At 59.6% G+C, this 17914-nt stretch overlaps 1 protein-coding gene across 1 annotated transcript in view; it reads right to left on the bottom strand.

The window, feature by feature from the left end:
- Nucleotides 1-6: 6 nt before the first annotated feature.
- GGA3 (golgi associated, gamma adaptin ear containing, ARF binding protein 3) overlaps nucleotides 7-17914 on the bottom strand; it is a 31367-nt gene continuing 13459 nt past the window's right edge. The window contains 12 exon segments of the mRNA XM_075584901.1: nucleotides 7-1330; nucleotides 2614-2663; nucleotides 2666-2701; nucleotides 2704-2722; nucleotides 3280-3449; nucleotides 7959-8182; nucleotides 10464-10735; nucleotides 14822-14889; nucleotides 16252-16347; nucleotides 16349-16471; nucleotides 17004-17114; nucleotides 17310-17391. Coding sequence (XP_075441016.1) covers nucleotides 1220-1330; nucleotides 2614-2663; nucleotides 2666-2701; nucleotides 2704-2722; nucleotides 3280-3449; nucleotides 7959-8182; nucleotides 10464-10735; nucleotides 14822-14889; nucleotides 16252-16347; nucleotides 16349-16471; nucleotides 17004-17114; nucleotides 17310-17391 — 1362 coding nt within the window. The 3' untranslated portion in view covers nucleotides 7-1219.

Below are 17914 nucleotides of genomic sequence, written 5' to 3'. Positions count from 1 at the left end.
GTTCCCTGTGTCCGAGTACAGGATACGTGAGGGGTGCAAGGGGCGCTGTCTGACACCTACTTGGGAGCACAGGGAACAGCTTTGGTCCTTAACTGAATATCCTATATTTGTGTGATTTTTACCTCGGGAGTGGGAAAATCCCAACACGGGGATCCGAAGTCATACATGTGCTGCGAGTACTCGTACACTTACACACGGGGATCCGGAGTCATACATGTGCTGCGAGTACTCGTACACTGTTACACACACGGGGATCCGGAGTCATACATGTGCTGCGAGTACTCGTACACTGTTACACACGGGGATCTGGAGTCATACATGTGCTGCGAGTACTCGTACACTGTTACACACGGGATCCGGAGTCATACATGTGCTGCGAGTACTCGGACACTGTAACACACGGGGATCCGGAGTCATACATGTGCTGCGAGTACTCGGACACTAACACACGGGGATCCGGAGTCATACATGTGCTGCGAGTACTCGTACACTGTTACACACGGGGATCCGGAGTCATACATGTGCTGCGAGTACTCGGACACTAACACACGGGGATCCGGAGTCATACATGTGCTGCGAGTACTCGGACAAGTTACACACGGGGATCCGGAGTCATACACATACCGCAGGAGTGAGCTGCAAGTACTCGGACACAAACATACGGGGATCCGGAGTCATACACATACCGCAGGCGTGAGCTGCGAATACTCGGACACTTAACACCTGGGGGTCCGTCTCTGCCACTGACAACAATAAAATAAATTAATTGCAATAATACTATGAAACAAACAAAGCGCCCGCTCCGGCTGCTGTCCAGCCCCTCGCCTCGGCCTGGTCACACGCTGCCTCCCGGCACAGCTCAGAGGGACAGAGGCTGGGACCTCGCTCGCACAAACTGCATCGGGGCGTGTGTGACACCAGGGACAAAGGACACAGTGCCGGGTGACTGAGCAGCTAGTGTCACTCACGTCTGGGAGGACGCGGGCGCCGGAGCTTAGTGCTCGAGGATGAGTGAGGGACGTACAGGCTCCGGTCACCAGGACACAAGTCAGAAATAAAGTGCTGTGAGGGTCTCTGTCCCCCCGGGGCGCGGTCAGCTATGGCCCTTGGAGCGTCGCCTCACTGCCGAGACCCCGATGTGAGGACGACGTGTAAACAAATGTAACCCTCGGAGCAGGAGGGGGTCACCGTCCCCTCCCGGCTCCGTCCCACCATTGGGTCATAGCTTTCCCCAGCGCTCGGCCTCTGGGAACTGATCCACTTCTCCCACCTCTGTGCCAGGCTCCTCCCCCAGCGCATAGGACAGCCGGTACCGGAGACGCACCTTGTCCTGCCGCGGGAAACAAAGCAAAAAGAAAACTTGCAGCGCACCAGTCGTGTAATGAGGTCGCTCGCGTGAGTGACTCGCGTGTAATGAGGTCGCTTGCGTGAGTGACTCGCGTGTAATGAGGTCGCTCGCGTGCGTGACTCGCGTGTAATGAGGTCGCTCGCGTGCGTGACTCGCGTGTAATGAGGTCGCTCGCGTGCGTGACTCGCGTGTAATGAGGTCGCTCGCGTGAGTGACTCGCGTGTAATGAGGTCGCTCGCGTGAGTGACTCGCGTGTAATGAGGTCGCTCGCGTGAGTGACTCGCGTGTAATGAGGTCGCTCGCGTGAGTGACTTGCGTGTAATGAGGTCGCTCGCGTGAGTGACTCGCGTGTAATGAGGTCGCTCGCGTGACTCGCGTGTAATGAGGTCGCTCGCGTGCGTGACTCGCGTGTAATGAGGTCGCTCGCGTGCGTGACTCGCGTGTAATGAGGTCGCTCGCGTGCGTGACTCGCGTGTAATGAGGTCGCTCGCGTGCGTGACTCGCGTGTAATGAGGTCGCTCGCGTGAGTGACTCGCGTGTAATGAGGTCGCTCGCGAGTGACTCGCGTGTAATGAGGTCGCTCGCGTGAGTGACTCGCGTGTAATGAGGTCGCTCGCGTGAGTGACTCGCGTGTAATGAAGTCGCTCGCGTGCGTGACTCGCGTGTAATGAAGTCGCTTGCGTGAGTGACTCGCGTGTAATGAGGTCGCTTGCGTGCGTGACTCGCGTGTAATGAGGTCGCTTGCGTGAGTGACTCGCGTGTAATGAGGTCGCTTGCGTGAGTGACTCGCGTGTAATGAGGTCGCTTGCGTGAGTGACTCGCGTAAAAGATAATGAAAGAATTCGGTGTCAGCACAAGTGTGATTAGATAATGGAGGTATTAGAAAAAGTGTGAACAAAGTGGTATCAATAAAGATGGCGGCCACAGGTGACGCAAAAAGTGTGTAACACAAAACCTCCCATCAAGAGAGAGCGAGAGGGGGGGGGGAAGAGAGGGAGGGGGGGAAGAGAGGGAGGGGGGGGAAGAGAGGGAGGGGGGGGAAGAGAGGGAGGGGGGGGAAGAGGGAGGGGGGGAAGAGGGAGAGAGGGGGGAAGAGAGGAAGGGGAGGGGAGAGGGGGAGGGGAGAGGGGGAGGGAAAGAGGGGAGGGAGAGAGGGGGAGGGAAAGAGGGGAGGGGAGAGAGGGGAGGGGGGAGGGGAGAGGGGGGAGAGAGAGGGAGTCCGAGTCTGTCCTCGTCCCTCCTGCCACCCCGAGTCCGTCCTTTACCTTCAGAGGGTTGGCCAGCAGCATGACCTGTGTGATGGCCGCTGGGGCTGGATGGGGTTGAAAGGTGACAGCTCTGTCCCCGAGGGCGCTGCAGCTTCACCTTCATGCTCTAAAAGTTCAAAAAGTGAAAGAGATGAAACTACAATTCTCTCCACAGCGCCAATCTGCACGGTACCGGGGGGGGGGGGGGGGGGGGGGGGGGGGCTCTCACCGTGGGCACGGTACCCGGGGGGGCCTCTCACCGTGGGCACGGTACCCGGGGGGGGGGGCCTCTCACCGTGGGCACGGTACCCGCCGGGGGGAGGGGGCTCTCACAGCAGGCACAGTACCTGGCGGGTGAGAAGGGGGCTCTCACAGCAGGCACGATACCCAGGGGGCCCTCACAGTGGGCACGGTACCTAACGGGGGGGAGGGGGGGGCTCTCGCAGCAGGCACGGCGCCGGGGGCCTCAGCGGGCATGGCATCATGAGGGGGCCCTCCCCACGGGCACGGTACCCGGGGGCCCCTCTCACCTTGGGCACAGCCCCCCGGGTGGGGGCCCCAGCGCATTGTTTTTGACAGCACCTTGCTGTCCCCCTCTCACCTTGGCCATAGATCCCCTCAACTCGGCACCCCCCCTCCCCGGACCCTCTCCCCTCTAGAACAAAGTCCCCCCCGGTAACTCACCTTGGGCACAGCTGCCTGCAGGATAATATTCCTGATGGGCAGGGGGGCCGTATTCAGCATAGAGATGATCACCACCAGCACATCGGGCCGGCCGGGCGGACACTCCCTGGCAAAGTGCAGCAGGACGCGGAATCCGTTCTTATCAAACGCAGTGACAGGAAGAAGGGAACCTGCAGAGAGCACACGTCCTTCAGTCCCCCGGGAACACACGTCCGTCAGTCCCCCCGGGAACACACACACGTCCTTCAGTCCCCCCGGGAACACACGTCCGTCAGTCCCCCCGGGAACACACACACGTCCTCAGTCCCCCCGGGAACACACGTCCGTCAGTCCCCCCGGGAACACACACACGTCCTTCAGTCCCCCCGGGAACACACACACGTCCTTCAGTCTTTCCCCCCCGGGAACACACACACGTCCTTCAGTCTTTCCCCCCCGGGAACACACACACGTCCCTTCAGTCCCCCCGGGAACACACACGTCCTTCAGTCCCCCCGGGAACACACGTCCGTCAGTCCCCCCGGGAACACACACACGTCCTCAGTCCCCCCGGGAACACACGTCCGTCAGTCCCCCCGGGAACACACACACGTCCTTCAGTCCCCCCGGGAACACACGTCCGTCAGTCCCCCCGGGAACACACACACGTCCTAGGTCCCCCCGGGAACACACGTCCGTCAGTCCCCCCGGGAACACACACACGTCCTCAGTCCCCCCGGGAACACACGTCCGTCAGTCCCCCCGGGAACACACACACGTCCTTCAGTCCCCCCGGGAACACACGTCCGTCAGTCCCCCCGGGAACACACACACGTCCTAGGTCCCCCCGGGAACACACGTCCGTCAGTCCCCCCGGGAACACACACACGTCCTCAGTCCCCCCGGGAACACACGTCCGTCAGTCCCCCCGGGAACACACACACGTCCTTCAGTCCCCCCGGGAACACACGTCCGTCAGTCCCCCCGGGAACACACACACGTCCTAGGTCCCCCCCGGGAACACACGTCCGTCAGTCCCCCCGGGAACACACACACGTCCTTCAGTCCCCCCGGGAACACACACACGTCAGTCCCCCCCGGGAACACACACACGTCCTCAGTCCCCCCGGGAACACACACGTCCTCAGTCCCCCCGGGAACACACACACGTCCTCAGTCCCCCCGGGAACACACACACGTCCTCAGTCCCCCTGGGAACACACACGTCCTTCAGTCCCCCCCGGGAACACACACATCCTTCAGTCCCCCCGGGAACACACACGTCCTTCAGTCCCCCCGGGAACACACACACGTCCTTCAGTCCCCCGGGAACACACACGTCCTTCAGTCCCCCAGGGAACACACGTCCGTCAGTCCCCCCGGGAACACACACACGTCCTTCAGTCCCCCCGGGAACACACGTCCTTCAGTCCCCCCGGGAACACACGTCCGTCAGTCCCCCCGGGAACACACACACGTCCTTCAGTCCCCCCGGGAACACACGTCCGTCAGTCCCCCCCGGGAACACACACACGTCCTTCAGTCCCCCCGGGAACAGACGTCCATCAGTCCCCCCGGGAACACACACACGTCCTCAGTCCCCCCGGAACACACACGTCCTCTGTCCCCCCGGGAACACACACGTCCTCAGTCCCCCCGGGAACACACACGTCCTCAGTCCCCCCGGGGGAACACACACGTCCTCAGTCCCCCCGGGAACACACACACGTCCTCAGTCCCCCTGGGAACACACACGTCCTCAGTCCCCCTGGGAACACACACGTCCTCAGTCCCCCCGGGAACACACACACGTCCTCAGTCCCCCCGGGAACACACACACGTCCTCAGTCCCCCCGGGAACACACACACGTCCTCAGTCCCCCCGGGAACACACACACGTCCTTCAGTCCCCCGGGATCACACACACACGTCCTTCAGTCCCCCCGGGAACACACACACGTCCTTCAGTCCCCCGGCAACACATACACGTCCTCAGTCCCCCCGGGAACACACACACGTCCTTCAGTCCCCCGGGAACACACACACGTCCTTCAGTCCCCCCCCGGGAACACACACACGTCCTTCAGTCCCCCCCCGGGAACACACACACGTCCTTCAGTCCCCCGGGAACACACACACGTCCTTCAGTCCCCCGGCAACACACACAAGTCCTTCAGTCCCCCCGGGAACACACACGTCCTCAGTCCCCCCGGGAACACACACGTCCTCAGTCCCCCGGGAACACACACACACGTCCTCAGTCCCCCCGGGAACACACGTCCTTCCGTCCCCTCCTGGAACACACGTCCTTCAGTCCCCCGGGAACACACACGTCCTTCAGTCCCCGGGAACACACAAACGTCCTCAGTCCCCCCGGGAACACACACGTCCTTCAGTCCCCCGGGAACACACACACGTCCTTCAGTACCCCGGGAACACACACACGTCCTCAGTCCCCCCGGGAACACACACACGTCCTCAGTCCCCCCGGAACACACACGTCCTCTGTCCCCCCGGGAACACACACGTCCTCTGTCCCCCCGGGAACACACACGTCCTCAGTCCCCCCGGGGGAACACACACGTCCTCAGTCCCCCCGGGAACACACACACGTCCTCAGTCCCCCCGGGAACACACACGTCCTCAGTCCCCCCGGGAACACACACGTCCTCAGTCCCCCCGGGAACACACACACGTCCTCAGTCCCCCCGGGAACACACACACATCCTCAGTCCCCCCGGGAACACACACACGTCCTCAGTCCCCCCGGGAACACACACACGTCCTTCAGTCCCCCGGGAACACACACACACGTCCTTCAGTCCCCCCGGGAACACACACACGTCCTTCAGTCCCCCGGCAACACATACACGTCCTCAGTCCCCCCGGGAACACACACACGTCCTTCAGTCCCCCGGGAACACACACGCGTCCTTCAGTCCCCCCCCGGGAACACACACACGTCCTTCAGTCCCCCCCCGGGAACACACACACGTCCTTCAGTCCCCCGGGAACACACACACGTCCTTCAGTCCCCCGGCAACACACACACGTCCTTCAGTCCCCCCGGGAACACACACGTCCTCAGTCCCCCCGGGAACACACACGTCCTCAGTCCCCCGGGAACACACACACACGTCCTCAGTCCCCCCGGGAACACACATCCTTCCGTCCCCCCCTGGAACACACGTCCTTCAGTCCCCCGGGAACACACACGTCCTTCAGTCCCCCGGGAACACACAAACGTCCTCAGTCCCCCCGGGAACACACACGTCCTTCAGTCCCCCGGGAACACACACACGTCCTCAGTCCCCCCGGGAACACACACACGTCCTCAGTCCCCCCGGGAACACACACGTCCTTCAGTCCCCCCCGGGAACACACACGTCCTTCAGTCCCCCCTGGAACACACACGTCCTTCAGTCCCCCCTGGAACACACACGTCCTTCAGTCCCCCAGGAACACACACACGTCCTTCAGTCCCCCCGGGAACACACACACGTCCTTCAGTCCCCCCGGGAACACACACACGTCCTTCAGTCCCCCCGGAACACACACACACGTCCTTCAGTCCACCCGGAAACACACACACGTCCTTCAGTCCCCCCGGGAACACACACACGTCCTTCAGTCCCCCCGGGAACACACACACGTCCTTCAGTCCCCCCGGGAACACACACACGTCCTTCTGTCCCCCCGGGAACACACACACGTCCTTCAGTCCCCCCGGGAACACATACACGTCCTTCAGTCCCCCCGTGAACACACACACGTCCTTCAGTCCCCCCGGGAACACACACGTCCTTCAGTCCCCCGGGAACACACACACGTCCTTCTGTCCCCCCGGGAACACACACACGTCCTTCTGTCCCCCCGGGAACACACACACGTCCTTCAGTCCCCCCGGGAACACACACACGTCCTTCAGTCCCCCCGGGAACACACACACGTCCTTCAGTCCCCCCGGGAACACACACGTCCTTCAGTCCCCCCGGGAACACACACGTCCTTCAGTCCCCACGGGAACACACACACGTCCTTCAGTCCCCCCGGGAACATACACACATCCTTCTGTCCCCCCGTGAACACACGTCATTCAGTCGTCCCCCGGGAACACACACACGTCCTTCAGTCCCCGCGGGAACATACACACGTCCTTCTGTCCCCCCCGGGAACACACACACGTCCTTCTGTCCCCCCGGGAACACACACACACGTCCTTCAGTCCCCCAGGGAACACACGTCCTTCAGTCCCCCCGGGAACACACACACACGTCCTTCAATCCCCCCGGGAACACACACGTCCTTCAGTTCCCCCGGGAACACACACGTCCATCAGTCCCCCCGGGAACACACACACACGTCCTTCAGTCCCCCAGGGAACACACGTCCTTCAGTCCCCCCGGGAACACACACACACCTCCTTCAGTCCCCCCTGCCACACGCTCTGGGTACAGAGGGGGACTGAAGGCGTTATCAGAATGTAGCCCCTGCTAGAAATATATGTATACGTTACGGGACACGGAGGAGTTAGGGCGGCCACGTTACGGGACACGGAGGGGGTTAGGGCTGCCACGTAACGGGACACGGAGGGGTTAGGGCGGCCACGTTACGGGACACGGAGGGGTTAGGGCTGCCACGTAACGGGACACGGAGGGGTTAGGGCGGCCACGTTACGGGACACGCAGGGGCTCACTCACTGGGTTTAATGGCGTCCAGGGGCACATGCACGTTTGCCAGCGAGAGGTCTGAACCTTTCAGGGGGCTTCTCGGCTGCAGTGGCAAGAAGAGGGGGCTCCCAGGGGCTACCGGCGGGGGGCAGTGAGGGTGGGCTGCAGCCACGGCACCCAGGGGAGGCTTGGCAGGAACGGCGGCTGGCACACTGCCCACGCACACGGCAGGAGAGGCGGGTTTCACTGATGCCCTAGAGGTGGAAGAAGCAGAGGGTAAGGGGAAATCAAACACAGTGGGGCCCCCCTCCCCCCTACACATAAAGACCCTCCCCTCATAACAAGGGCCCCTGACCATTCATAAACTGCACGGAGCTGTCCTCTGTATTACACACACTCCCTCCGCAGATCAGCGCAGAGCTATCCTCTGTATTACACACACTCCCTCCGCAGATCAGCGCAGAGCTATCCTGTGTATTACACACACTCCCTCCGCAGATCAGCGCAGAGCTATCCTCTGTATTACACACACTCCCTCCGCAGATCAGCGCAGAGCTATCCTGTGTATTACACACACTCCCTCCGCAGATCAGCGCAGAGCTATCCTCTGTATTACACACATTCCCTCTGTAGAGCAGCGCAGAGCTATCCTGTGTATTACACACACTCCCTCCGCAGATCAGCGCAGAGCTATCCTCTGTATTACACACATTCCCTCTGTAGAGCAGCGCAGAGCTATCCTCTGTATTACACACACTCCCTCCGCAGATCAGCGCAGAGCTATCCTCTGTATTACACACACTCCCTCCGCAGATCAGCGCAGAGCTATCCTGTGTATTACACACACTCCCTCCGCAGATCAGCGCAGAGCTATCCTCTGTATTACACACACTCCCTCCGCAGATCAGCGCAGAGCTATCCTGTGTATTACACACTCTCCCTCCGCAGAGCAGAGCTATCCTCTGTATTACACACACTCCCTCCGCAGATCAGCGCAGAGCTATCCTCTGTATTACACACACTCCCTCCGCAGATCAGCGCAGAGCTATCCTCTGTATTACACACACTCCCTCCGCAGATCAGCGCAGAGCTATCCTGTGTATTACACACTCTCCCTCCGCAGAGCAGAGCTATCCTCTGTATTACACACACTCCCTCCGCAGATCAGCGCAGAGCTATCCTCTGTATTACACACACTCCCTCCGCAGATCAGCGCAGAGCTATCCTCTGTATTACACACACTCCCTCCGCAGATCAGCACAGAGCTATCCTCTGTATTACACACACTTCCTCCGCAGATCAGCGCAGAGCTATCCTCTGTATTACACACACTCCCTCCGCAGATCAGCACAGAGCTATCCTCTGTATTACACACACTTCCTCCGCAGATCAGCGCAGTTATCCTCTGTATTACACACACTCCCTCCGCAGATCAGTGCAGAGCTATCCTCTGTATTACACACACTCCCTCCGCAGATCAGCGCAGAGCTATCCTGTGTATTACACACTCTCCCTCCGCAGAGTAGCACAGAGCTATCCTCTGTATTACACACTCTCCCTCCGCAGATCAGCGCAGAGTTATCCTCTGTATTACACACACTCCCTCCGCAGATCAGCGCAGAGCTATCCTCTGTATTACACACATTCCCTCTGTAGATCAGCGCGGAGCTATCCTCTGTATTACACACATTCCCTCTGTAGAGCAGCGCAGAGCTATCCTCTGTATTACACACTCTCCCTCCGCAGATCAGCGCAGAGCTATCCTCTGTATTACACACTCTCCCTCCGCAGATCAGCGCAGAGTTATCCTCTGTATTACACACACTCCCTCCGCAGATCAGCGCAGAGCTATCCTCTATATTACACACATTCCCTCTGTAGATCAGCGCAGAGCTATCCTCTGTATTACACACATTCCCTCTGTAGAGCAGCGCAGAGCTATCCTCTGTATTACACACTCTCCCTCCGCAGATCAGCGCAGAGCTATCCTCTGTATTACACACATTCCCTCTGTAGATCAGCGCGGAGCTATCCTCTGTATTACACACATTCCCTCTGTAGAGCAGCGCAGAGCTATCCTCTGTATTACACACACTCCCTCCGCAGATCAGCGCAGAGCTATCCTCTGTATTACACACACTCCCTCCGCAGATCAGAGCAGAGCTATCCTCTGTATTACACACACTCCCTCCGCAGATCAGCGCAGAGCTATCCTCTGTATTACACACACTCCCTCCGCAGATCAGCGCAGAGCTATCCTCTGTATTACACACACTCCCTCCGCAGATCAGCGCAGAGCTATCCTCTGTATTACACACATTCCCTCTGTAGATCAGCGCAGAGCTATCCTCTGTATTACACACATTCCCTCTGTAGAGCAGCGCAGAGCTATCCTGTGTATTACACACTCTCCCTCCGCAGATCAGCGCAGAGCTATCCTCTGTATTACACACATTCCCTCTGTAGATCAGCGCGGAGCTATCCTCTGTATTACACACATTCCCTCTGTAGAGCAGCGCAGAGCTGGGCTCTCACCCTCTGGCTTCCTCCAGGAGCTGCTGCCCCAGCACTTCCAGTTCATGTAGGACGATGCCCCCTAGGGGAGGGGCAGGGGCAGTTGTTGGCACTGTAGAGGGGCCTGTGGGAGCAGCACTGAACAGAGGGGGATAGTTGGTGACCGTGGGGTGAGGCGCGTGGCGGGGGCCACACACCGGCTGGGACGAGTGAGGCAGCAAAGGGTTAACAGCTGAGAGGGCCAGAGAATCAAGGGGGGAGCCTGTGAAGAAGTCCAGCTCCCCCTTCTCCACCTGCAAGAGATGGGGGTGTTCAGAGCAGAGGGGGGGATACCCAGAGCGGGGGGGGGAGGGGGGGAGAGAGGGGGGAAACAGTGCTCAGAGCAGAGGGGGGGACACCCAGAGCGGGGGGGGGGGGGGAGAGGGGGGGGAGAGGGGGGGGAAACAGTGCTCAGAGCAGAGGGGGGGACACCCAGAGCGGGGGGGCAGGGGCGTGGGGACAGTGCTCAGAGCAGAGGGGGACACACCCAGAGCGGGGGGCGTGGGGACAGTGCTCAGAGCAGAGGGGGGCGACACCCAGAGCGGGGGGGGGGGGGCGTGGGGACAGTGCTCAGAGCAGAGGGGGACACACCCAGAGCGGGGGGGGGGGGGACACACCCAGAGCGGGGGGGGAAACAGTGCTCAGAGCAGAGGGGGACACACCCAGAGTGGGGAGGGGGACACACCCAGAGCGGGGGGGGGGGACACACCCAGAGCGGGGGGGGGGGAACAGTGCTCAGAGCAGAGGGGGACACACCCAGAGCGGGGGGGGGAAACCCAGATCGGGGGGGGGGGGGAAACAGTGCTCAGAGCAGAGGGGGACACACCCAGAGCGGGGAGGGGGACACACCCAGAGCGGGGAGGGGGACACACCCAGAGCGGGGGGGGGGGACACACCCAGAGCGTGGAGGGGGACACACCCAGAGCGGGGAGGGGGACACACCCAGAGCGGGGGGTGGGGGGGGAAACAGTGCTCAGAGCAGAGGGGGGGACACCCAGAGCGGGGGGGGGGGGGGAAACCCAGAGCGGGGGGGGGAAACAGTGCTCAGAGCAGAGGGGGACACACCCAGAGCGGGGGGGGAAACAGTGCTCAGAGCAGAGGGGGACACACCCAGAGCGGGGGGGGGGGGGGGAGATGAAGGGGGGAAATCACTCAGAGCAGGGGGGGGAAGAGAAAGCGCTCAGAGCAGAGGGGGGGGAGTACTCAGAGCAGGGGGGGGAGTACTCAAAGCAGGGGGGGGGGAGAGAAAGCACTCTCAGGGGGGGGGGGGAAGCACTCAGAGCAGGGGGAGGAGAGAAAGCGCTCAGAGTGGGAGGGGGGGGAAGTGCTTGTAGCAGAGGGGGGGGGGAGAGAAAACACTCAAAACAGAGGGGGGGGGAGAGAAAACACTCAAAACAGAGGGGGGGGGAGAGAAAACACTAAGAGGGGCGGGGGAGGGGAGAGAGACACGCAGACTGACAGACACCAGAGAGAGACACGCAGACTGACAGACACCAGAGAGAGACACGCAGACTGACAGACACCAGAGACACACGCAGACTGACAGACACCAGAGAGACACGCAGACTGACAGACACCAGAGAGAGACGCAGACTGACAGACACCAAAGAGACACGCAGACTGACAGACACCAGAGAGAGACACGCAGACTGACAGACACCAGAGAGAGACACGCAGACTGACAGACACCAGAAAGAGACACGCAGACTGACAGACACCAGAAAGAGACACGCAGACTGACAGACACCAGAGAGACACGCAGACTGACAGACACCAGAGAGAGACACAGACTGACAGACACCAAAGAGACACGCAGACTGACAGACACCAGAGAGAGACACAGACTGACAGACACCAGAGAGAGACACGCAGACTGACAGACACCAGAGAGAGACACGCAGACTGACAGACACCAGAGAGAGACACGCAGACTGACAGACACCAGAGAGACACGCAGACTGACAGACACCAGAGAGAGACACGCAGACTGACAGACACCAGAGAGAGACGCAGACTGACAGACACCAGAGAGAGACACGCAGACTGACAGACACCAGAGAGACACGCAGACTGACAGACACCAGAGAGAGACGCAGACTGACAGACACCAGAGAGAGACACGCAGACTGACAGACACCAGAGAGAGACACGCAGACTGACAGACACCAGAGAGAGACACGCAGACTGACAGACACCAGAGAGAGACACGCAGACTGACAGACACCAGAGAGAGACACGCAGACTGACAGACACCAGAGAGAGACATGCAGACTGACAGACACCAGAGAGACACGCAGACTGACAGACACCAGAGAGACACGCAGACTGACAGACACCAGAGAGACACGCAGACTGACAGACACCAGAGAGAGACGCAGACTGACAGACACCAGAGAGAGACACGCAGACTGACAGACACCAGAGAGAGACACGCAGACTGACAGACACCAGAGAGACACGCAGACTGACAGACACCAGAGAGAGACACGCAGACTGACAGACACCAGAGAGAGACACGCAGACTGACAGACACCAGAGAGACACGCAGACTGACAGACACCAGAGAGACACGCAGACTGACAGACACCAGAGAGACACGCAGACTGACAGACACCAGAGAGAGACGCAGACTGACAGACACCAGAGAGAGACACAGACTGACAGACACCAGAGAGACACGCAGACTGACAGACACCAGAGAGAGACGCAGACTGACAGACACCAGAGAGACACGCAGACTGACAGACACCAGAGAGACACGCAGACTGACAGACACCAGAGAGACACGCAGACTGACAGACACCAGAGAGAGACGCAGACTGACAGACACCAGAGAGACACGCAGACTGACAGACACCAGAGAGAGACGCAGACTGACAGACACCAGAGAGAGACGCAGACTGACAGACACCAGAGAGAGACACGCAGACTGACAGACACCAGAGAGAGACACGCAGACTGACAGACACCAGAGAGAGACACGCAGACTGACAGACACCAGAGAGAGACACGCAGACTGACAGACACCAGAGAGAGACACGCAGACTGACAGACACCAGAGAGACACGCAGACTGACAGACACCAGAGAGAGACACGCAGACTGACAGACACCAGAGAGAGACGCAGACTGACAGACACCAGAGAGAGACACGCAGACTGACAGACACCAGAGAGACACGCAGACTGACAGACACCAGAGAGAGACGCAGACTGACAGACACCAGAGAGAGACACGCAGACTGACAGACACCAGAGAGAGACACGCAGACTGACAGACACCAGAGAGAGACACGCAGACTGACAGACACCAGAGAGAGACACGCAGACTGACAGACACCAGAGAGAGACACGCAGACTGACAGACACCAGAGAGAGACATGCAGACTGACAGACACCAGAGAGACACGCAGACTGACAGACACCAGAGAGACACGCAGACTGACAGACACCAGAGAGACACGCAGACTGACAGACACCAGAGAGAGACGCAGACTGACAGACACCAGAGAGAGACACGCAGACTGACAGACACCAGAGAGAGACACGCAGACTGACAGACACCAGAGAGACACGCAGACTGACAGACACCAGAGAGAGACACGCAGACTGACAGACACCAGAGAGAGACACGCAGACTGACAGACACCAGAGAGACACGCAGACTGACAGACACCAGAGAGACACGCAGACTGACAGACACCAGAGAGACACGCAGACTGACAGACACCAGAGAGAGACGCAGACTGACAGACACCAGAGAGAGACACAGACTGACAGACACCAGAGAGACACGCAGACTGACAGACACCAGAGAGAGACGCAGACTGACAGACACCAGAGAGACACGCAGACTGACAGACACCAGAGAGACACGCAGACTGACAGACACCAGAGAGACACGCAGACTGACAGACACCAGAGAGAGACGCAGACTGACAGACACCAGAGAGACACGCAGACTGACAGACACCAGAGAGAGACGCAGACTGACAGACACCAGAGAGAGACGCAGACTGACAGACACCAGAGAGAGACACGCAGACTGACAGACACCAGAGAGAGACACGCAGACTGACAGACACCAGAGAGAGACACGCAGACTGACAGACACCAGAGAGAGACGCAGACTGACAGACACCAGAGAGAGACACGCAGACTGACAGACACCAGAGAGAGACGCAGACTGACAGAGAGAGACACGCAGACTGACAGACACCAGAGAGAGACGCAGACTGACAGACACCAGAGAGAGACGCAGACTGACAGAGAGACACGCAGACTGACAGACACCAGAGAGACACGCAGACTGACAGACAGACAGAGACACGCAGACTCGTACCTGGAACAGGTCCCACGTGGATCCCGGAGCAACTTCTAATTCTGTATCTGGAGCTGGGTCATCCAGATCTGGGGGGGGAAGGGAGGGAGATAGAGAACCTGAGAATTGATCGCCCCCTCTGACCCGTCACACAGAGCCCCCCCCCCAGACAAAGAGAAACAGTGACACAAAGACAGGGGCTTCAAAAGAAACCGTAACACTGACATACATACACACGCACATACATACACACGCACATACATACACACGCACATACGTGGGTGGGCTCGCACGTGCATGAACTCGCACATACATGAACACAGTCATGATAATATCACGAGAGATGAGGTATTTTAATGAATCGGGTGCTTCAGGGGTTAATGTGGTTACCGTTTGGTTAAACCCGTGGCCTAGACCCGTGGCCTAAACCCGTGGCCTAGCTTTAGGACGGCTGGAATCTGGAGATCCGTTTTACCAGACAGGGGGGATTCATCTATAGCCCTTCTCACATACAAGTAAACAGGGCTCTCTCAGAGGTACTTTCTGAAAGCTTCGGGGGGCTTCTGCAAAGTCCGGGGGGCCGTGGCTGAAAATATTCCACAAAAAAATGAATGTATTAAAACGGAGGATATCCGGTGATAACCGCCATTCTAACGTGTAACGTCCAGATATCTGTGACCGTTGCAAGGCCACGCATGCAATGACCACACGCTGCATGGGTAAGAGGTGCCACGCATGCAATGACCACACGCTGCATGGGTAAGAGGTGCCACGCATGCAATGACCACACGCTGCATGGGTAAGAGGTGCCACGCATGCAATGACCACACGCTGCATGGGTAAGAGGTGCCACGCATGCAATGACCACACGCTGCATGGGTAAGAGGTGTCACGCATGCAATGACCACACGCTGCATGGGTAAGAGGTGCCACGCATGCAATGACCACACGCTACATGGGTAAGAGGTGTCACGCATGCAATGACCACACGCTGCATGGGTAAGAGGTGCCACGCATGCAATGACCACACGGTACATGGGTAAGAGGTGCCACGCATGCAATGACCACACAGTAGCTTGCTCAGGAGAAAGGTGAGTTGGCTAGATTAGCCGTGTGTATTAACCCTGGTTGCTTATCTAAGCCACGTGTTCACGTGTGTGCTGTGCGTGGCAGGCGGTATATGGGGACGGATGGAGGGGAGATATTGCTCATTTGAGCGACCTTCGTGAAGGTGAAGAGTGAGCCAGCTAGAGAGCTGTGTATTAACCCTTGTCCCGTATGCAGGTCACGTGATCACAGGTGTGTCGTACGCGACACACACACACACACACACACACACACACACACACACACACACACACACACACACACACACACACACACACACACACACACACACACACACACAGACACACACACACACAGACACACACACACACACACCTCCTCACCTAAGCACAGTAGCTCCTCGTCGAGCAGACACATGGACGCGTTGTGCAGCTGAGTGAGCAGCTGATCCGTGCGTGAGGAGGGGCAGTGGCCGCGGGGGGGGCACAGGGAGCAGCGGGGGAGGGGGCAGGGTGGGGATCAGCGCTGGGGCCGGAGGGTCACTGGAGGCCTCAAATCCTGCCAGGTCAATGAGGGTGGGGAGCTCTGTGTCGGAGGGGACGCCTGCGGGATAGAAGAGGGGGACGGGGTTAGTGATTAGGCGGAAAGTGGTTGGGCTTAGGAAATAGGGATGGGGGAGACAGGGGAGCTCGGGATGGAGCAGGAGAGGATAGGGGGAAGAGCAGGTACTGGGGGGCAGGAGAGCAGGTACTGGGGGGCAGGAGAGCAGGTACTGGGGGGCAGGAGAGCAGGTACTGGGGGGCAGGAGAGCAGGTACTGGGGGGGATAGGAGAGCAGGTACTGGGGGGGATAGGAGAGCAGGTACTGGGGGGGATAGGAGAGCAGGTACTGGGGGGGATAGGAGAGCAGGTACTGGGGGGCATAGGAGAGCAGGTACTGGGGGGGATAGGAGAGCATGTTTTGGAGGGGGGATAGGAGAGCAGGTATTGGGGGGGGATAGGAGAGCAGGTACTTGTGAGGGATAGGAGAGCAGATACTGTGGGGGGCAGGAGAGCAGGTACTCGGGGGGGAATAGGAGAGCAGGTACTGGGGGGGGATAGAAGAGCAGGTACTGGGGGTGGGGGGGTAGAGTTACTGTAAGGTGCAGCTGGAAGACCGGTTTCCCCGTTAATATCTTGACCTTCCACGACCTTCTTGTACATGTTGATGGCGCAGGACAAGTTGTCACTGGCCTGCAGGATGTCCCCTGAGAGCCACACGGGAGAGACACACGTCACTGTGCATGTCAGCACACGCATGGGGGGGACCCCGTCATTACACGGACACAGATCACACGCGTGAAATCAGTCAGGCACACGGCAGTGAGACGTTCCTAACACACATTACACACATTACACACATTACACACATACACACCACCTGCAGATTAACCCTCTCCTACCCAGGCTGTTGTCATTATCCTCCATCTCGCTGGCCATTTTGAATAAGGCAAGTCTCTTGGTCTCACACCTCTCGTACAGCTCCTGTGGGGAGAGACGGTTCAGCCGGACGTGACCTGTGACCCCCGCCCCACTCACTGTCCCCCCCCCCACCTTCACGAGCTCCCTGTCCCCCCCGCCACCTCACCATCATGAGTTCCCTGTCCCCCCCGCCCCCTCACCATCACAAGCTCCCTGTCCCCCCTCACCATCACGAGCTCCCTGTCCCCCCCGCCCCCTCACCATCACAAGCTCCCTGTCCCCCCTCACCATCACGAGCTCCCTGTCCCCCCGCCCCCTCACGAGCTCCCATCCCCCCGCCCCCTCACCTTCACGAGCTCCCTGTCCCCCCCGCCCCCTCACCTTCACGAGCTCCCTGTCCCCCCCACCCCCCCACCTTCACGAGCTCCCTGTCCCCCCCACCCCCCCACCTTCACGAGCTCCCTGTCCCCCCCGCCCCCTCCCCATCATGAGTTCCCTGTCCCCCTGCCCCCTCACCATCACGAGCTCCCTGTCCCCCCCGCCCCCTCACCTTCACGAGCTCCCTGTCCCCCCGCCCCCTCACCTT

The sequence above is a fragment of the Ascaphus truei genome, unplaced genomic scaffold (genome assembly GCF_040206685.1).
Source record: "Ascaphus truei isolate aAscTru1 unplaced genomic scaffold, aAscTru1.hap1 HAP1_SCAFFOLD_805, whole genome shotgun sequence".
In the NCBI taxonomy this organism is placed as follows: Eukaryota; Metazoa; Chordata; class Amphibia; order Anura; family Ascaphidae; genus Ascaphus; species Ascaphus truei.
This window is presented reverse-complemented; position numbering and strand designations above follow the sequence as displayed.